Source organism: Leptonotus elevatus, chromosome 21, assembly GCF_054856555.1.
Source record: "Leptonotus elevatus isolate MCC_2025b chromosome 21, RoL_Lele_1.0, whole genome shotgun sequence".
Classification (NCBI taxonomy): domain Eukaryota; kingdom Metazoa; phylum Chordata; class Actinopteri; order Syngnathiformes; family Syngnathidae; genus Leptonotus; species Leptonotus elevatus.
In genome coordinates this window covers 8428510-8450171 of record NC_141259.1, presented here as the reverse complement: position 1 = coordinate 8450171, position 21662 = coordinate 8428510, and the positions used below count along the sequence as shown (strand labels likewise).

At 36.8% G+C, this 21662-nt stretch overlaps 3 protein-coding genes across 6 annotated transcripts in view; all 3 read left to right on the top strand.

Annotated features, from left to right (window-relative positions):
- The first annotated feature begins 70 nt into the window (after positions 1-70).
- Positions 71-7941, top strand: LOC147155733 (copine-3-like). Of its 3 annotated transcripts, none has more exons than XM_086065833.1 (16): positions 71-340; positions 688-862; positions 1348-1527; positions 2069-2143; positions 2402-2473; positions 2590-2625; positions 2689-2778; positions 4227-4325; positions 4412-4495; positions 5079-5138; positions 5254-5387; positions 5509-5563; positions 6211-6262; positions 6329-6462; positions 6861-7094; positions 7168-7941. In XM_086065833.1, the coding sequence occupies exons 2-16, from the start codon at positions 707-709 to the stop codon at positions 7273-7275; spliced, it is 1569 nt and encodes a 522-aa protein (XP_085921959.1). In that variant the 5' UTR covers positions 71-340; positions 688-706; the 3' UTR covers positions 7276-7941. The 3 variants fall into 3 exon arrangements, with proteins under 3 accessions (XP_085921959.1, XP_085921958.1, XP_085921960.1); XM_086065832.1 differs by having other exon boundaries at positions 2548-2625; positions 7168-7940; XM_086065834.1 differs by lacking the exon at positions 71-340 and having other exon boundaries at positions 731-862; positions 1352-1527; positions 2548-2625.
- An 832-nt stretch (positions 7942-8773) lies between these two features.
- LOC147155732 (copine-3-like) lies at positions 8774-16457 on the top strand. Its single transcript, XM_086065971.1, has 16 exons — positions 8774-9002; positions 9571-9741; positions 9821-10003; positions 10073-10147; positions 10221-10292; positions 10373-10453; positions 10535-10624; positions 12038-12136; positions 12215-12301; positions 12413-12472; positions 12565-12698; positions 12816-12870; positions 12962-13013; positions 14334-14467; positions 14578-14814; positions 14893-16457. The coding sequence occupies exons 2-16, from the start codon at positions 9583-9585 to the stop codon at positions 15001-15003; spliced, it is 1629 nt and encodes a 542-aa protein (XP_085922097.1). The 5' UTR covers positions 8774-9002; positions 9571-9582; the 3' UTR covers positions 15004-16457.
- Positions 16458-16611: 154 nt separating this feature from the next.
- Positions 16612-21662, top strand: part of LOC147155731 (copine-3-like) — a 7926-nt gene continuing 2875 nt past the window's right edge. For both annotated transcript variants that reach the window (XM_086065972.1, XM_086065973.1), the window contains exons 1-14: positions 16612-16848; positions 17354-17499; positions 18178-18357; positions 18516-18590; positions 18675-18746; positions 18825-18905; positions 19085-19174; positions 20328-20426; positions 20634-20720; positions 20803-20862; positions 21025-21158; positions 21281-21335; positions 21393-21444; positions 21518-21651. In XM_086065972.1, coding sequence (XP_085922098.1) covers positions 17371-17499; positions 18178-18357; positions 18516-18590; positions 18675-18746; positions 18825-18905; positions 19085-19174; positions 20328-20426; positions 20634-20720; positions 20803-20862; positions 21025-21158; positions 21281-21335; positions 21393-21444; positions 21518-21651 — 1248 coding nt within the window. In that variant the 5' untranslated portion in view covers positions 16612-16848; positions 17354-17370. The remainder of the gene's footprint in view (positions 16849-17353; positions 17500-18177; positions 18358-18515; positions 18591-18674; positions 18747-18824; positions 18906-19084; positions 19175-20327; positions 20427-20633; positions 20721-20802; positions 20863-21024; positions 21159-21280; positions 21336-21392; positions 21445-21517; positions 21652-21662) is intronic.

The window sequence follows — 21662 nt, the reverse complement described above, 5'->3', positions numbered from 1 at the left end:
ACACGGGCCAGTGGTCACTTGTCCGGTCCCGAAATGCAACCGATAGGAAACATACTAAGAGTATCATTATTTCCGTCATTGTGTTACTTCTTTCATGCTGAATAATAATTCTGTGTACGTTCCTGATGCATTGCTTAGCTAAAATAGTACACCAATTAACATGACATAATTATTGTTTTAACGGGAGGATTTAAAAACAAAAACAAAAGTGCTTGTGACGGGTCCCGCCCACTGTTTGCTTGCTGAGCTTATCTCAGCCCACACATGCTGCTGGACTAACGCAAACAAGAGGATACAGTTATTCAGGAAAAAACAGACCAGGCAAAGTCATTTTAGCTAAGTAAGTACATAATAGTTAAACGTCTTGAGAATCTTTTTTTTATTTTTATGTCTTCTATGCGTTTTTGGCGATCGCCACACCCACTGTTGTTGTAAAGTTACATTTTACCCCAAAGCTGACATGCGCTTATATGTATTTGTGTTGCAAATAATTATACTATAAACTTCCTAAGTAGTGTATATATGACGTTAAAATCTAGATTCGGCCCAAGGAGGCAGTGACGACCCCTCGTCCTCATACCCTTTTTTGGGGTCCCTCTAGTGGCCACTGGGTCAACATAGTGTGGGTTCCAAATTCTCTTCCAAATGTCACTGCCCATTGCTTACTCTATGTGTGTTGCATTCCAGAGCTGATCAACCAGTTGCCATGGCTTCCGGTGGAGTCCCGTCAGGAACCTCCTATATGCCCGGCAGAGTAGAGCTGACCATCTCCTGCGAGAACCTCATGGACATGGACGTCTTCTCAAAGTCCGACCCTCTGTGTGCCTTGTATATCAAATCGTCTGACTCAAGATGGCACGAGGTGCGAAGTGTACCTACATAAATCTATACTACTGCTATACTACCAAAAAGTTACGATTCTCGGGTGAAATTTCTGACTGATGGAAAAATGAAGCTTCATGACGCTTCATTAAGCACTTGGGATAATTTTTTACTCATCGAGAAGATGCTCTTGGTCCAAAGATAAATTCTAGTGCAATGGAAATTGATTACATTTCCACTGCATCTTTAAACCATGAGTGTCATCCAGAAGAGTTTCATTATCCAACTATTGAGTGTTTCAATAGATTTTTCACAACCTGATGTTCTCCCGACGGGTGCGATTCATGAAAATTTCAAAGGATATCTGATTCGGTGCCTTCTGTAACTTCTAGTCTCTCTTTCACGTGTTTTTGCGAACATTCTGTTTGAAATGATCGAGAAATGTGAACAGCACAAAATGCCTACTTTTAATTGAATCTTGAAATGTGGAAATCTTGAATGATTGAATGTTTTTTGGTGTATCAGTTAGAACGCACAGAAATGATCCTCAACTGCTTGAATCCAAAGTTCGCAAAGAGGTTTGTCATCGACTATTATTTCGAGACGGTGCAGAGGATCAAGTTTTGCGTGTATGACATAGACAATGACACCTATGACCTGGGAGACGACGATTTCCTCGGGGAGCTTGAATGCACTCTTGGCCAGGTAAGCATTTGTCAATTAGAGAATTAACTCATTCACTGCCATTGACGGCTATAGACGTCAAAACATAATTTCAACTATTTCTATTAGTTTCACTTTTTTTTTTCACTTTTGTTAACAAGAGTATGAAAACCAATTTTTTTTTTTAATTGTACATTTAGAACAGATATAAAATGTGTGATTAATCATGCGTTAACTAGTGAAGTCATGTGATTAATTGCAATAAAAAAAATAATAATCGCCTGATGCCCCTAATTTAAAAAAAAACATTAAAAATTAGGGGCGTCAGACGATAATTTTTTTTTATTGTAATTAATCGCATGACTTCAATAGTTAACTCGCGATTAATCATACATTTTATATCTGTTCAAAACGTACAATAAAAAAATTATACGTTTTCATACTCTTGTTAACAAAAGTGGAAAAAAAAACTAGAAATAGTTCAAATGAATTTTTGATGTCTATAGCCGTCAATGGCAGCGAATGAGTCAAGTCATTCTTCCAACTTGTTGTCATTATGCGGTTCTGCTCATCATGTGTCCAGATTGTTTCCAACAAACAGATGACCCGACCATTAATGCTGAAAGGTGGGAGGCTTGCAGGTCGTGGCACTATCACAGTAAGTGTTTTTTTTTTTCATTTATGAGACACATTTTATCATAAAATAATCTTGTGATATGCTTATTTTATAACTCTATGTTTTAACGTATGCTCCAGTTTGTCCGATTAAAAGTCTGTTGACTTGTGTACGGAATTTTCAATCTAAAATGCCGCACCGCTACCCTCTGCTGGCGGTTTGGCGCATTACCACTCCACTCCCCTTTTTGCAGAGGATTATGACGTTGTTGATGAATGCTTTTTTTTTCTTTTTTTCTAGATCTCTGCTGAGGAAATTTCAGACACCAGGGTAGCTAATTTTGAGGTGTCTGCCCGCAGGCTTGACAAAAAGGTCATATATTACGTAAATACTCTATAAGTGGTTGGCGTAGCATGACAGGCTTTTTCTGTGATCTGGATTCTCAGTTTTTGTGGTGGTCCGATCCTTTTCTGGAATTTTACAAGCAGACAGACACTGGATGGCAGCTGGCTCACAGGACAGAGGTACACATGTCCCAACCACGCACACACACTTGAAGTGTTATATTTTGGATTTGTTTGACGCAGGTGATACGTGACAACCTCAACCCTACATGGAGACCCTTCCGCATCTCTTTGCGATCTCTTTGTGGAGGAAATGTTGAGACAACTATAAAGGTCAAATGTTTTTATTTTTCATTTCACTTTGTTGAATGCCTAAAGAGAAGTCTATTATTAACCACGCCCCTTTCTCGCTCAGAATGCTGAGATGTTTGAATTGTTTTGCTTACATTTTTTACATTTGAAATATGCTACTGCAAACTATTAACTCAATCACTGCCATAAATTCATTTTAACTAGTGAAGTCATGCAATTAACTCATTCACTGCCATTGACGGCTATAGACGTCAAAAATTCATTTGAACTATTTCTATTACTTTAAAGAGTATGAAACCTAGAATTTTTTTTGTACATTTAGAATAGATATAAAATTTGTGATTAATCGTGAGTTAACTAGTGAAGTCATGCAATTAATTACGATAACAAAAAATTAATCACCTGACGCACCAAATTTTTAAGAATTTTTTCCTTAAAAAAAAAAAAAAATTCTAATTGTTATTTTTAAGAAAAGATTATTACAAATTAGGAGCGCCAAGTGAATTTTTTTATCATAATTAATCGCATGACTTCACTAGTTAACTCACGATTAATCACAAATTTTATATCTGTTCTAATACAATTTTAAAAAGATCAAGGTTTTCGGGTAAAAAATGGGGGAACATTTTAAACTAATAGAAATACTTAAAATACATTTTTGACATCTATAGTCGTCAATAGCAGGGAATGAGTTAATTACAATTAAAATTCATACAATTAATTAAAATTAAAAAAAATTATCGCTTCTCACCACAAATTTTTTATATTTATTTTATTTTTTAAGAAAAGATTATTAAAAATTAGGGGCGTCAAGCGATAACATTTTTTAATCGTAATTAATCGCATGACTTCACTAATTAACTCACGATTAATCACACATTTTATATCTGTTTTAAATGTGCAATAACAATTTTTTTCTAGGTTTTCATACTCTTGTTAACAAAAGTGGGAAAAAAAAGTTAAAATAATAGAAATTGTTCAAATGAATTTTTGCCGTCAATGGCAGTGAATGAGCTAATGCTACTAATATGTAGTCTAGTGATTGCATTTTCTCTTCATCTTTCAACACTCCCACACTTGCAGCCCAGCTGGATCAGCAATATATGTATGTTTGCACATGTCATGGCGTCATCACATAAAGGTCTGCCTTTTTGATTTTTCCTTCCCTGAATTTGTTTGTATTGCATTTACTGACTTTGTGTTTGACTAACTGCTGTTTGACGAGTTTGCCTCTGATTTACTAAGATCCCGACTAATATTGTGATCATTTACTAAGACGATATGTTGTGATTATTTTTGTTTCTGGTATTTCAAATTTATTGAAGAAACAAATATCTCTGTGGTTTTCATAAAAAAAAAAAAAATGTCATAACACATAATTTTGTTAGCTTACATAGCTGAAACCAAATCGGAAATTGTCTCTTACTGCGTCACAGGTCACTGTCTCAACAAAATGTTTTTGTGCTCAGGTTGACTGTTATGACCATCATGTCAATGGTTCCCACAGTCTTATTGGAAGTTTTAAAACCACCCTCGCTCAGATGCAAACTGCAACACACGTCTCGCCTGTAAGAATGTTTACCCTCAAGTTATTTGCCGTTCTGTTCCATATTTTTGCGTGTTTAATAATATGACTCGTTTCCTGTCTCGACAGGTTGAGTTCGATTGCATAAACCCAAAGAAGCTAAAGAAGAAAGACTATAAAAACTCTGGGGTCATTTACATTAAGTGCTGTCAGGTAGTTGCTTTGCTAACCCTTCTTAATTAACTCAAAACGTATAAATGTGTTTTATTTTCAATATTACCATGGTCCCAAAAATGTATTTATATGTTTTAAAAAATAATTGGGAGGGGTGGGGGGTTGTTTTTATGCTAAAGCATACAGAAGTCTTTGATACACCCTCAGAACTAAAGAGCACGCTTGAAGCAATTACAAAAACGGCCAGCAGGTGGCAGCAGAGCAAAAGAGATCAAACAGGGCCATGTTGCAAAAAGCTCTTTTCCCCCGGTTTTAAACAGATTTGTTATTAATGATGACACTTAGCTATATTCTCATGCTAATTGCTGCCAAATGGAAACAGATAGAAATATAATTTTTTTCCTGATGAAAGAAGAGACGCTCAATCTTTCTTTTGGTGGGTTTCATGTTTTTATAGCAATATAACACACTATTCTGTGGGCTTTGCAAAATCAGTCAAGATACGGTAAAACAGCCGGGAGCAAAGGGGGTTGCTTCAGTGAAAATGGCTGGGAGTGAATGAGTTAATGAAGTTAACTGCATTATTATACAAAAAATTAAGATGTTATGCTAATCCCTCTAGGTTGAGAAGGAATACACCTTCCTGAATTATATCATGGGAGGTTGCCAACTTCACTTCACAGTGAGCTCAGAAATATTTACTTTTTTTTTTTTTTTTTTTTCATTTTAAAAAACATTTTTACTAGTGTGTATATTTTATTTTGCAAATATTGTTTTTTTTTGCGGACTTGGGCCAGATTGCCATTGACTTCACTGGTTCTAATGGTGATCCCAACTCACCCAATTCCCTGCACTATATCAACCCTGAGGGCTATAATGAATACCTGTCAGCAATATGGGCAGTGGGCAATGTCATCCAGGACTATGACAGGTACATTCTAGCTCTCTTCTATAGTGTATTTTTAACACCAGTATATATAGCCTTATACAAAAAAAAAAAAAAAAAGGATGAAAAAAATCACTGTATTCCCTTTGTATGCGTTTCCCTTTAGTAACAAGAAATTCCCAGTTTTTGGGTTTGGAGCCCAGATCCCTCCAGCATGGCAGGTATGAGGGCGATTTTTAAAAAATGTTTATGGTTGCACTTTTACCTACGAGAGAGACATCTTAACTCATTCACTGCCATTGACGGCTATAGACGTCAACAATTCATTTGAACTATTTCTATTAGTTTAGTTTTTTCAATTTTTGTTTACAAGAGTATGAAAACCTAGATTTTTTTTTTTTTTTACATTTAGAAGAGATTTGTGATTAATCGTGAGTTAACTAGTGAAGCCATGCGAATAATTAGGATTATAAATTTTAATCGCCTGATGCCCCTAATTTTTTAATAATCTTTTCTTTTTTCTTTTTAATAATCTTTTCTTTTTTTTCTTTTTCTTTTTAATAATCTTTTTTTTTTAAGAAAATATTATTAAAAATTAGGGGCGTCAGGCGAGTACTATTTTTAATCGTAATTAATCGCATGACTTCACTAGTTAACTCACGATTAATCACACATTTTATATCTGTTCTAATAGAGTATATAAAAAAAACACTAGGTTTTCATACTCTTGTTAACAAAAGTGGGAAAAATGTTAAACTAATAGAAATAGTTCAAATACATTTTTGACGTCTATAGCCGTCAATGGCAGTGAATGAGTACCTAGATGTGCTCTCATGAATGTATTTTGCTAATGGTCCTATACACACAGGTTTCCCACGAGTTTCCCGTCAATTTTAATCCAACAAATCCATTTTGTGATGGTAAGTTCAGTAGTGCCAAAAACGTACCTTGGTGCTGCTCCTAGTGGCGAATTTATATCATTGCAGGCATTGAGGGTGTGGTGTGTGCCTATCAGCAATGTCTGCCCCAATTGAAGCTCTGGGGCCCAACCAACTTCTCGCCAATTATCAACCATGTTGCCCACTTCGCCAGACAAGGGCTTTACCAGAATAAAGCTGCGGTAAGTAGTTGTTTGAAAGTCTCCAAATATTAACTCATTCACTGCCATTGACACCTATAAACGTATTTTTTTTCTATTTCTATTAGTTAGAATTTTTTTTTAATAATCTTTTTTTTTAAAGAAAAAAATGATTTTCAATTGTAATTAATCACATGACTTCAATAGTTAACTCACGATTAATCACAAATTTGATATCTGTTCTAAATGTACTATATATGTTTTTCTAGGTTTTCATACTCTTGTTACCAAAAGTGGAAAAAAGTTTTAAACTAATATGAACAGTTCAAATAAATTTTTGACGTTTATAGCGGTCAATGGCAGTGAATGAGTTAACAGGCTGAAAATTCAGGCACACATTCTGTCTTCTAAAATGTTCCTCTCCCTCTCTCCGCTTGCAGCAATACTTTGTGCTGCTCATCATCACCGATGGCGTCATCACAGACATGGACTTGACCCGCGCGGCGATCGTAGAGGCTTCTCGCCTGCCCATGTCCATCATCATCGTGGGCGTCGGCGGCGCAGACTTCAGCGAAATGGAGTTCCTTGACAGTGATGACAAACTGCTGCTTTCGCCCAGCGGGGAAGCCGCCGCGCGGGACATCGTCCAGTTTGTGCCTTTCAGAAGTTGCTCCGTGAGTAAGCAAGCCACAAAACAATGTTTTCAGCTTTTTAGTAGAATTTATTTTTTATTTTTTGTCATTGCAGGGGAACAGTGTGGCGCTTACGCACAGTGTCCTGGCAGAGCTGCCTGAGCAAGTGTCGTCCTTCTTTAATTCTTACAAGTTGAAACCTCAGAACGTAAACAGTGAATAAGTGATCTGAGATAGCTGGCTTAAAATGACCCCCAAATGCCTTTTATTTATTATTCATCTGCATCTACCTTAACATTTTGTTCATTTTAGTCTTGTTTTCAACATTTAACTCATTCACTGCCATTGACGGCTATAGACGTCAAAAATTAATTTGAACTATTTCTATTAGTTAAAAAAAAAAATCCCACTTTTGTTATTAAGAGTATGAAAACCTATAATTTTGTTATTGTACATTTAGAGCAGGTATACATTTTTTGATTAATTGTGAGTTAACTACTGAAGTCATGCAATTAGTTACGATTAAAAATTTTAATCGCCTGACGCCCCTAATTTTTAGTAATCTTTTCTTATTATTTTTTAAAATTACGTCAGTCGATTACAATTTTTTATTGTAATTAATCGCATGACTTCACTAGTTAACTCATGATTAATCACACATTTTATATCTGATCTAAATGTACAATAAAAAAATGTTTTCTAGGTTTTCATACTTTTGTTAACAAAAGAGGAAATTTTTTTATACTAATAGAAATGGTTAAAATATTTTTTTGGACGTCTATAGCCGTCAATGGCAGTGAATGAGTTAAAAAAAATCCAACAAAAATAATTTATTTGTTTGACATATTCACAAAACTAATTTTGACATTCACAGTATTATCTTTTCACATAAATAAAAAGTTAACATTAATGTGTGTGTGTGTGTGTTTTCATTTCAAGATATGGTACAGTCCTCGACATAAACAACTAAACAAATGTGTTTGAAAACCTTTCATAATCAATATTTAGTATGACATCACACAGAGATAATCAACAAAGGCAGCCAAGGAAAGAGCAACAGGTTTTTACAAGGAGCATTGCAAAGCATGCTGGGAAGTGAAGTGTGTGGCCTCACCCTCGCTACAACACATTATTAGCACAGTAACATCTACAGTCTAACAATGTTACATTTTACAATAAAATGATTTATAATAATTCCACGAGGTGAGTCAAAATTATGAAAATTTTTCATGTGCTCATTTAAAAAAGAAAACATTTATTGTGAATGTCTTACTTTACAGCTCAGTTGACAGATTTCTAAACATGGAGGCTGAAATGATAAAGAGTTGGATTAATAAACCACTATTTACGATATATACATAAAAGTGTACACAACCCTGTTCAAATTCCAAGTTTTTGAATTTTTGTGATATCATGTAAAAAGAAAAGACAATAGATGGACAGTTGTGTTGATGTTGACTCTCATGTGAACTTCTGTTGGATGTCAAAGTTCAGTTTCACCTTAACATGTTTTGATATCTACTGGAGTGGACACATGATAGTTTAAAAGTAGTGAGCTGTTATGACTTGACTATTTATGTCTGACAGTTAAAAAAACAACAACGTTGGGGTACTTGCACGTTGACTGTCACATATGATAGGATAAGGGGGGGGGGGCTCCTGTTCTGACAGTTTGAACACACACACACACACACATAGCGGAAATGAGCTTCTGACGTGATTTCCCCCACCCCTTCCCACTGTCGGGAATGTACTTCCGTGGTTACGTGACCAACTCTCACTTCTGTTAATAGAAACAGAAGTGACAGTAATTTTTTTGATTATTTTTAAACAATTTCTAATGGATTTTGCTCGTGTGGCGTCAAACGGGTGACCCTGGAAGAGAAAACGAACGTACCGGGCACCGCCCACTACCATACGATTTTTCCCGTCGCTACGCTACACTACGACGTGAGTTACAAACGGATGGGGAAAACATTAATAATATTCAATAAAGTATATATTTGTTTGCCGCAATAGTACTGTGTGGCTTTTACCGTACCGTAGTGCTATAAAATGTTTTATTGGTGTACAGCGTAAGAGCGGCTGTCGGGAATGGGCTCGCTTCAAATTTGCTTCTTTTGCTTACTTAACCGTTGTTTTTCTCCCAGCTTGATCCGAGTTGAAAATTGCTTCTTCTTGACGCATAAACACGGAGTTGGACTTTTGAGCTCAGACCATTAACGGTCGTATTATATATTGAATATATAGAAAGGCAATATATATATTGCCTTTCTATAACTTTGCAATCTTAAATCCGGTTAAGCGTGTTACCTGCCGCAGGCTACAAAAGTAGCATGACATGAAACGTGAATTAACTCTATAACCATTTCATAAATAGTACATGCAGTACCATCTGGTATTACAAAATTACTTAAATTAACAGGCTAGCCCAGAACGGTTTGTAGGCAGTGTATGTCGCTGTCGCTCATTTTTATTGTGTTGCTCTTATCCTTGTTTGTGTCTTGTGTATGTAAAGCCTTTAGCTGGGATGGCAGGAGTTGTATCCCCCCGTCCCGGGGCCCCCGACTGTGTGACCAGGGTGGCCCTGACCATCTCCTGTGAGAATCTGATGGACATGGATGTGTTTTCAAAATCTGACCCACAGTGTGTGTTTTACATGAGCACATCTGGAAGCAGCTGGGTGGAGGTTAGCGGTCTTTACGCTCACTGATTTATTTTCTTTAAAAAAACAACAACATTTTTTAATGTGATGTTTTTTGTTTTAGGTTGGACGTACCGAGAGAATCATGAACTGCCTCAATCCTAAATTTTCCAAAGCATTTGTCATTGACTACCACTTTGAGACGGTGCAGAAGTTGAAGTTTGAGGTGTTCGACATTGACGACAATGTCGGCTGCAGTCTGCGAGACGCGGACTTCCTGGGGGAACTGGAGTGCACATTGGGACAGGTAACACGCTCGTTGATTTAAAAGTCTATTTTTTTTCTATTAAAATGAGAAAAAAAAAATCCTGTCCAGGTTGTGTCTTCGAGGAATCTAACGAAACCACTTGTCATGAAGAGCAAGAGGCCTGCAGGAACTGGAATCATTACTGTGATTATTCCAATTCTGAGACCCCATGTTTGATTTTTGATTTTTTTTAATTCAACACAATGTTTTTTGATAGGTCCATGCAGAAGAAAGAACAGACAACAGGGTGGTGCGATTTGAAATCGCAGGTCGACAACTGGACAAGATGGTATCAACTTTAGTTTGAGGAATAGTCACATCATGGATATATTTGGAACCAACCTCGATGTGTTTGCTTCAAAATTTCAGAGTTTTTTTGGCAAGGCTGATCCATTTTTGGAATTCTACAAGGAGACAGAAACAGGATGGAAGTTAGCTCACAGGACAGAGGTACATGTTGCATTGCTCGTTAGAATGTGTTGTTTTAGTAACTTTTGGATTGAATGATTGTTACTTTGTGTGGTTGTGCAGGTGGTCAAATACACCCTGAACCCAGCATGGAGACCTTCTCAAATCCCAATTCAGGCACTCTGTGGAGGTGATGTGGAGAAATCTATAAAGGTATTGATAAATCTCTTATATATATATTCATAATGTATTATTGGCACTCGCAGAGACATATTAACTCATTCACTGCCATTGACGGCTTTAGACGTCAAAAATTTATTTGAACTATTTCTATTAGTTTAACATTTTTTCCCACTTTTGTTAACAAGAGTATGAAAACCTAGAATTTTTTTTAATTGCACATTTAGAACAGATATAAAATTTGTGATTAGTCGTGAGTTAACTATTGAAGTCATGTGATTAATTACATGACATTACATTACATATTTTTTAACAAAAAGAAAAGATTAAAAAAAGAAAAGCAATGATTATTAGGGGACTTCGCTAGTTAACTCACAATTCATCAAAAATTGTATATCTGTTCTAAATGTACCAAAAAAAGTTCTCCATGTTTTCATACTCTTGGGAAAAAATGTTAAACTAATAGAAATAGTTTCAATACATTTTTGACGTCTATAGCCGTCAATGGTAGAGAATGAGTTAATTGTGAAATTAACTAGTGAAGTCATGCAATTAATTTACGAATGAAATTGTAATCGCCCCTAATTTTTAATAATCTATTCTTTAAAAAAAAGATTATTAAAAATTAGGGGCATCAGGCGATTACAATTTGTAATCGTAATTAATCGCATGACTTCACTAGTTAACTCACGATTAATCACAAATTTGATATCTGTTCTAAATGTACAAAAAAAATTATAGACTTTCATACTCTTGTTAACAAAATTTTTAAAACATTTTTTTTACTAATAGAAATAGTTCAAATGTTTTTTTTTTTACGTCTATTGCTGCCAATGGCAGTGAGTTAATTAAATGTTTTATTTTATTTTACTTTGTCATACGTTCTTAACGATTGCTTCAGCTACATTTCTGAGGGTTTGATCCTCACCATAAGCAGAAATACTGTAACATCAGTTTCCATTTTTGTTTTGTGTTTACTGTCACTCTCTAACCCTGTTTAAGCACACTTGTCAGGAAGAGGTGATTCCCAGCCACATCGCAAGTGAGTTTACTGTAGCCGCCACGTGTGGTCGTAGGATCCATTGTCTGTCGTAGGACATGCAAAAAAGCCCTAAACACATCTGCGCCACAGGATTTCAGGTTTCCAAATAGCGTAATGTTGGTGGAAAAAAAAAAAGCAGGCTTGTTTCCATGTTTACGAAGGACATTTGCAGGATGAGGTCATGCCTCTTTTGAGCCGCATTTAAGGGGAGTTTAACTTTCGTTTTAACTGCTAGTAATTGTTGTTGTTTTTTTGGGGGGGGTAACTTTGCATGTATGTACGTTTACATGTTGCTACATCATACCAGAGCGCATGTCTCATCTCCTTACTTTATTTTTTTTCCCCCATATTTGGAATCAGCGACTTGACTCGCCTCTTCCTGTCTGGCGTTCTTTTTTTTCCAGGTGGATTGTTACGACTACAGGAGCAGCGGCTCGCATAATTTCATCGGATCCTTTCAGACCACGCTGAGCCAAGTGCAGCAGGCAACGCAAACGTACGCGGTAAGCTCCGAACTCACTCTTAACATGTTTGACTGATGGGATTCAACTTGACTTTTTGTATTTACGATCCATCCTCAGGCTGAGTTTGAATGCATCAATCGGAAGAAGAAGCAGAGTAAGAAAAAATACAAAAACTCTGGTATTATCGTCTTCAAACAATGCAAGGTACTCGCTCACTCATGAATGCTTTTTGTTTTCTGATCTACATTTAGTGCATATTTATATTTACAGTTGACTCATTTGTGATACATAATTGCCTGTTACATTCATATGCAGATCGCGAAGGAGTATACGTTCCTTGATTACATTTTTGGCGGCTGTCAGATTAACTTCACCGTGAGTTCGGATTGGCATCGTTCTTGTTAACAACACGTTTTTAATACCCTGTCATTTAATTGATCGTCTGTTTATTGATCCACTCGGAACAGATCGCCATCGACTTCACAGGCTCCAACGGGGATCCCAACACTCCGCAGTCCCTTCATTACATCCACCCTCATGGCTATAATGAATACCTTTCGGCCATCATGGCAGTGGGTGACGTCGTCCAAGACTATGACAGGTAATGTACAAAGTCTATTTAGTAAAGGCAGTTTGAGAAATGGGCCCATCATAGTAGTCGAACCATTTATAATATTTGGAATTTGGTCATATAATCCTTTGTTGTGTTTTTGGGCAGCGATAAAATGTTCCCTGTGTTGGGCTTTGGAGCTCAGATCCCTCCGACATGGCAGGTGATTTATTTATTTATTTATTTTTTAAATTTGCTGAGATTTTACACTGGATTGGATCACAGATGAATTGAATCGTTTTTTTTATTTCCAGGTCAGCCATGAGTTTGCTGTCAACTTCAACCCTTCAAATCCATTTTGTGAAGGTAATGAAAATCTAAAGCTAATAATATATATATAACTTAGAACAGAGACCTTCATCAACACAGATGCTCTTCAAACAATCGCCAATGTCTTAAATGCAACCGACTGTAACACAAACATGATTGATGGAGCCTAATTATGCAATTGTTGGATTCCCGCCATCTTGAAACAAATTAGCCGTTCAAACATGCATTGCGTGTGTCACGTGTGATGCACTTGGTAAACGCAAGGGAATGAAAGGCGTGTACAAACCGCAACTTACGTCAATGTTGGCTTCCCAACACAGCGCATGGTGACGCACCAAAGTGATCTTGTATCTAGAAGGTGTGCAAGAATCGTGCTCTTGTGCGTGTGCTCACAAGCAAAGAAACACAACTCGCTGCTCTAAAAAGGGGCTAAATGGCAAAAGATAAATTAAAGAGCACTTTAAAACAGTTTTAATCTTGTTTTCTTGAGCTGGAACCCGCCGGCAGCACATACAGTGAAAACAGCAGGTGCCCCACAATTGAACCCTGTGGAACACCATATATATATATATATATATATATATATATATATATATATATATATATATATATATATATATATATATAATTGGAATTACATGACTTCAATAATTAACTCACGATTAATCACAAATTTTAGATCTGTTCTAAAAGTACAATAAAATAATTTTTTCCAAGTTTCACATTCTTCTTGTCATAAAAGTAGAACAAATGTTAAACTAACTAACTAACTAGACATTGATACAGTAAGTTGATAACAATTCATAACATTGATGCACTGTACTGTAAAAAAGGAGTGTGATATTATTGATTTGTGTTGAGGTCAAAATTCTGCCACTAGATGGCATAATTGCATATGAAAGATGTTGGTGATAGCTTATATTAAGAGCTATCTAATCTTTAACATAAAGAAACTTGTGAAATTTTGCATGTCTTTAAAATTGTAAAATACAACTTGACACAAGTCTCCACCAATATATGCATTATTATTAAATGTATTACCGCTAAATTTTGACGTGGACGTGTTTGCTGCGTTGCCACTGAAATTCCCCCAGTACAGGCTTTCCAAGTAAGGAGCAATCGTTAAAAAAATGAGTGGTGTTAAAGGAACTTTAAATGACCTCAAAATTAACACACTCATTTTGACACCCCTAATTGCACATATTCATCCGACCACTTTACTTGACATAGTTTTAGTATGAAAGGATTATAATAATAAAGAAATCACATGACACACTGAGCGCACCAAATTCTCTGCAGCAATTGAACCCGTGTTAAGAACCACTGCTTCAGTCTTTATTTTGCTATGTTTTGGAGGTATTGACGGTGTTGTCCAAGCCTACCAGCAGTGTTTGCCGCAAGTGAAGCTCTACGGTCCTACAAACTTCTCCCCGGTCATCAACCACGTTGCCCATTTTGCCCGCCAGGCCTTACAGCAGCAAGTTGCGTCCGTGAGTGTCAAAAAACATGACGTCTAACTCATTTGGCATTTGACAGCAAATACTCAATAAACGAATCTAATCTTGAGAATGACGTTTGACTTTTTTTTTTTGTTTCACAGCAATACTTCGTGCTGCTCATCATCACCGACGGCGTGATCACGGACATGGATCAGACTCGCGACGCCGTCGTCAAAGCCTCGAGTCTGCCCATGTCCATTATCATCGTGGGAGTGGGCAAGGCTGACTTCGGCGCCATGGAGTTCTTGGATGGAGATGACGGGCTGCTGCGCTCCGCTGCAGGCGAGGCTGCCATGCGAGATATTGTCCAGTTTGTTCCATTCAGACAGTTCCAAAAGGTATTTTATTGAACTTGCGTGTGACTTATCGTCCCTGCCATTTGGTAAGACTGCAGATGTTTGATTCGTCCGTTTCAGGCAGGACCCGCCGCCCTCGCCCAAAGCGTGTTGGCCGAGTTGCCTGACCAAGTGGCCTCCTTCTTCAATTTATTTGACCTGAAGCCCCCCACTGACCCCGGTCCTTCTTAGAATCGCGAGTGAAGTTAAACCACTATTTCTTTTATTTAACTCATTCACTGCCATTGACGGCTATAGACGTCAAAAATGTATTTGAACATTTTCTATGAGTTTTATATATATATATTTATGAAAACCTATATTTTTATTGTACATTTAGAACAGATATAAAATGTGTGATTAATTGTGAGTTAACCATTGAAGTCATGCGATTAATTACAATAAAAAAATGTGATCGCCTGACACCCCGAATTTTTAAAATCTTTAAATCGCGTCAGGCGATACCTTTTTTTTAATTGTAATTAATCGCATGACTTCAATAGTTAACTTTTATATCTCTATTTCTAAAAAAAAATCTAGGTTTTCATATTCTTGTTAACAAAAGTGGAAAAAAATGTTAAAGTAAAATAAATAGTTCAAATGAATTATTTGACGTTTATAGCCGTCAATGGCAGTGAATGAGTTAAAAAGAAATGTAATGTCTTTATCATATCAAGTGCCAATTAAGTGATTTTCGTGATGAACAATATGCCGTGATAGCCACGTGCCTATATAGAAATGTTTACAGACCCACTTCAAAATATCTACTTCCTATATTTTGTTAAGTATGGGTCCTTGTGTTTTACTATATCAGCAACCATACAGAAGTAGAGGGGGGGGGAAATAATTTTTTTATATTGTAATTGTGTACTAAAAATATATTTTTTAATGGAAACCATGTTGAAAAAAAGAATGCATATCTGAATTTACAAAGGCAACAAAATGTCTAAACAACAACTGATTACTAACAATAGTTTTCATTTCCTCCCAGAGACAAATGTCACATGGTTGGTTGACAGGTTTCAAATCAGGCCGACCTCAGCGCTGTTTAAATGAGAGAACTTTCTGGATTATTCATCTTTTGTTGATATGACTAAAAACGACACAATCAGTTTGCACTGATATATGCCACAGTCAATCATCTCTATGTCTAAATTTTTGGGAATTTAAGATTCCAGTTCTGATTCAAATGTACCTCATTTCAATATCATGAAAGACTCGTGTTTATTCTTGGTGTTTAAATTGATTTGCTGACCGTGCCTCGAGCAACAGCTTTGACCCTAACATTGTAAGAATCGTTTATGCACCGTTTTGTACTGAAATAATTTTACTTTTCTGCCTTGGCATTTCTCATAACGCTCAGTAGGTAGGAAGGTAAGAAGTTCTTTGTGATTGTTTCTACAAAATACAGTACACATTGCATTCATTATTTAGGTTGCAACGCTTTTGTAACGTCTCATATCAGAGAATTGTATTTATTATACTATTGATTTTGTGTCTGTTGAATTATATGTACAGTAATTGAAAACTGTACATTAAAAAATATATACTGGAACAATATACAAAACTATGATGCGCTTTTGAAGCCACCAATACTGAAATGGATTGCAATAAATAAAACATGCGTTTGTTTCCCCCCATGCAAAGTGAGGTGTAAAACTTACGTTTTTATCTAGCGCCCTCTATCAACAAAAAGAGGAACTACATTCTTGAACACTTGTTTCCGGTCATGAATTTGTATTCCACAATATTTGTTTAGTGAAAAAATGAAAATACAATACACATTATTTTATTATTATTATTATCATCTGTTTTCCTTCCATCCTTTCGTTTTTCTTTTTCTTTTTTAACACCAAAGGGGCGTGGTCCTATTGTTGGTAGGCGTAACTTTGATGTTGGAAGTCACCGTGCTCCACAAACGTTGAGGTAGTTGACAGGGCGACGCTGAAAAGCTTGAAAGAGGGTTGTAGCCACGCCTAACAAAAAAAACTAAACATCCTTCATTAGATTTTGGCGACGTGTGTCACTTTTCTAACGGTAAGTCGAATGTTGAATTCTCTCCAAAGCGCGGTTGTAATTCGTTAGTGCCGTGGCTCGTTAGTGGCTAGCTTAGTTTAACGGCTTGGTGTTAGCGTAAAGTGGTCGTAATGGAATGTTTTCAAATGAGCATTTATAAGGCACTGTAACATGTTTACTACATGTAACCAAAGCAGCGTCGTTTTTTTTTAAACTGCGGAAGCAAAATGCAAGTATGTTATGTAACCTAAAAACTACGGTGTTGAAAGTACAGCGAGTCACTTTCTCCAGTCAGTCGAATTTCCGCCAAATAAACATACTTCTCGCTCATGTGTCATATAAACGCCCACCAGTCTTATTTACTAGCTGGACTTTGAAAAATACCGTGAGTGAAGCAGTCTATATTAATTCGTCTATTGCACACAGTGTTCACATTTTTTGTGCAAATAAGTATGCGTTTGGGTAATTCTCCTACACATTGCTCCAATTTAAATGTTAAGACCCTTCTCTATTTGCTCAATCCCAGCCTGCTAATTGTCAGACATGGCTGCCCAGTGTGTGACCAAAGTGGAGCTGACAGTTTCCTGTGACAATCTCCTGGACAAAGACATTGGATCCAAATCAGACCCTCTGTGCGTGCTGTTAATGAACTCGAATTCCCAGTGGTATGAGGTTAGTAGAGATAATCTGCATTCATTAAATCTGTGTACCAAACGAGCTCAGGCCAAAGCTGAAGGTGGGTTTAAGACCAGCAAGAATGGAGGAGAGTTGGGATAGTTAGTTACTTGATACATGTTTCTTCTCTGCAGATAATGTACTATATGTAAATGTGGGAAACATACATTACATACAATGATAAACGTAATATGTGTACACCCAACAGAAAATCAATAGCTACTAGATGGATAAATGGAGAGATGGGTAAGGAACGACCATCTGTAGTTCGAAAAACAAATGTACACTATTGATTGCAAATAAGATATGTCAGTGTGCACACACATTTTAATTTTAATTTTAATTTTACATTCATTTCACACTAGCATATGAGTTTACACCAATAAAAGTGTAGCGAAGCTAAACTGCTCGTGCTCACTGAGAAATGGTTACAAAGCAGCTAGTGTACTAATTGTAATAATAAACTAATGTCAGGGTTGTCTCAGAGCACTAGTAATCATTAACCTTCAGATAGCAATACGGGTTTTGCTAATCCGTAATGAAAATGTATTTCCTTAAAAAAAAAAATCCTGTTTCAGGAAGTTTCTTTTACCATCAGAAACCTAATCAACTGAATGACAATTAAAAAGAATGAAATATACTTGGTCTTAATTTCACAACTTAATTTCTCTACAGGTGGGACGCTCTGAAAAAGTCCAAAATTGCCTCTGCCCAAAGTTTGCCAAAAAGTTCATTATCGACTACTACTTTGAGATGGTGCAAAAATTGAAATTTGGGATTTATGACATTGACAATAAGACCATTGACCTGAGCGATGATGACTTCTTAGGAGAACTGGAGTGTAACTTGGGCCAGGTAAGGTTTTTTTTTTTGCTCAGCATACACAAAATCACATCCTGTAATTTTTTTGGGGGCGGGGATGAATTAGCATGTGTTTTCTGGCAAAATGAAATTATAATTTGTGTCATTTGTGGTGGGTGGGGGGGTTTCCCTGAAAAAACAACAACAATCAGGTTGTGTCTAGTAGAAAACTGACCAGGCCGCTGGTCTTGAAGAACAAGTCACCTGCTGGAAAAGGGACCATCACAGTGAGTAAACGAGAGAGCAAGCGTGCTGCATTGTAGACTTTCGCCCCTCCACACTGCTCAATTATTTTACCCTTCCTTCTGTAGATCAGCGCTGAAGAAATTAAAGATAACAGGGTGGCAAATTTTGAGGTGGAGGCAAGAAAGCTGGACAACAAGGTATTAAGGAGATCAGCGATTCATTTGAAAATATTCTCATGTTATGAATTTAAAAGTGCTTCTTTTGAAAATTGCTAGGATTTTTTTGGCAAGTCTGACCCGTATCTGGAATTCTACAAACAGACAGAAACTGGATGGCAACTGGCTCACAGGACGGAGGTAGAAGTGACACTGCCATGTAATGTGTGTGTGCAATGAAGGACGTTAATGGATGCAATACTTCCTTTTTTTTCTTCTAGTGAGAAACATAGAAACAAGATATTTCCTGACATCTCTCAAATGTCTTTGATCTTGTATGATGCAATGATTTTTCCCCCTCCCATTTGTCCCGCGCTTAGGTGGTGAAGAACAACTTGAATCCTACATGGAGACCCTTCCGAATCCCCCTGCAATCTCTCTGTGGAGGCGACATGGAGAAACCTATAAAAGTAACTAAATATATTTGAGTCATTTTTTTAACTCATTCACTGCCATTGACAGCTTTAGACGTCAAAAATTCATTTGAACTATAGTTGCGAGTTTAACATTTTTTTTTCCATTTTTGTTAACAAGAGTATGAAAACCTAGAATTGTTTTTGTACATTTAGAACTGATATAAAAAACTAGTGAAATCATGCGATTAATTACATTACAATTCTTTTCAAATTTTTAATAATCTTTTCTTAAAAAAAACAAAAAAAACATTTATTTATTTTTCATTTTTAATGTTTTTTTGTGTGGAAAAAATTAGAAAAAATTGGGGGTGTCGGACGATTAAAACTTTTTTTTACTAGTTAACCACGATTAATCACAAATTTAATATCTGTTCTAATGCAAAAACAATTCTAGGTTTTCATACTTTTGTAAACAAAAGTGGGAACAAAATTTAAACTAATAGAAATAGTTCAAATGAATTTTTGACGTCTATAGCCGTCAATAGCAGTGAATGAGTTAAATAACAACCACAAAGAAAAAAAAAATCAACTAACTCCTCAGGTCTATGGTGCCATCATACAATCACAATCTTCCACATTTTGCTGGCCTTACACAATCACACGGCAGACACGATGACCTGATTAGTGTATTTAGCGCAGGCTTGATGGATGACACGTATTCTCTTAACTTCTAAGCGAACATGTCAGGAAGGAAGCGGTTTTCAAGGATAAAGGACAAGTGAGTCATCCAGATTGATCACCATGTTTGTTTTTGTTCATCTTAACACGACTTTAACGATATGGGTGAAGTGTGAGTAGATTAGATGGGAAATGCACTCTTTTCCTCTCAATTTCTTTCATCCAGCTCATCGAAACATTTGTCTGATAGCAGACATATCCACGTGATCTCAACTTGTGTATTGCAGTCACTCATGTTTGCATGTCTTTTTCTACTTGGGTGTCTTTTAAAGTATCGTTTCACTCAAATGACATTCAATTATTTGGGTGTGCTACCATCATGACCTAAAATGAAAACTGAAGGAATTTAAGTTTGAGCAATTTGGGTGGAGCAATCCTTTAAAATGCTGCTTTTGTTTATCCTGCGTGCATTGTTGATATTTACTCCTGTAGACTTCCACATTATTGGGGTTCCTCTCATCTCTTCCAGGTTGACTGCTTTGATTATGACAACGATGGCTCGCACGATCTCATCGGTACTTTTGAGACCACAATGAAGCGCCTTGAAGAAGCATCGCGGACTTCTCCGGTACGAGCATATTATAACAGTCGTTGAACAGCCCAATTAAAAGAATAAACCTTAGTTTAACAACAATCTCAAAGTAGTGAGTAGCGTGTTGATTTTCTCATTATGAGGGTTCTATTTCTAAAACCTGGTTAGCCATTTGAGAATATGCAGCGAGAAATGGTGACTTCCGCATGCGGAGTGATAACTAAGCGGCCATTTTCTCCTCAGGCGGAATTTGAGTGCATCAACAGTAAAAAGAAACAAAAGAAGAAAGGCTACAAGAACTCTGGTGTTGTGAGCGTGAAGCATTGTCAGGTATAAAAATGACTGTCGATTATGTTTGTGTTTTTCTGCGATAATGTGGTTGTTAATCATTAAACACTGATTTTCATTTCAGGTGGTCAAAGAATACACATTCCTGGATTATGTTATGGGGGGCTGTCAACTCAACTTCACTGTGAGTGCCCCCGAAATAAAATATATAAAAAAAATTGAAGTAAGGGCTTATTTCACTGTGAGTGCCCTTAAAATAAATGTAAAAAAAAAAAAAATAATAAAAAATAATAGAAGTAAGGGCTTATTTCCACTGCTCTCAACTATTCCCTTATCTTCCTGGCAGGTAGCAATAGACTTCACTGGTTCCAATGGGGATCCAAGGTCACCTCAGTCTTTGCATTACATCAGTCCACAGGGAGTAAACGAATACCTCTCTGCTATTTGGTCAGTGGGCAACGTCATCCAGGACTATGATAGGTTTGTGAGATACATATGAAAGCTACCCCCCCCCCCCCCCCCCCCCACGCACACACCCAAACACCCAAGGTTAATTAGATTTAACAGAAACAATGTGTTTATTGTTTGTCTCTGCTGCGTAGTGACAAGAAGTTTCCAGCATTTGGCTTTGGGGCTCAGATCCCCCCAACATGGCAGGTATGACCGTTTTTATGACTATTTCTGAGAGGTTTCTGATGACATTTCTGATGACAGGTTTCCCACGAGTTTCCACTCAACTTCAACCCCTCAAATCCATTCTGCGCAGGTCTGTTGAAAAGGAGTTGCCTCTTTTGAATATTTTTTGATTGCTTTGCTGTCATTGTGGTTTTGCTGTGCAGGTGTTGAAGGCATAGTGGATGCCTACAGGGTTTGCCTTCCCCAGGTCAAACTTTATGGCCCCACAAACTTCTCACCAATCATCAACCATGTTGCGGGCTTTGCAAGTCAAGCCATGCAGCAGAAGACTGCATCGGTGAGTGGCTA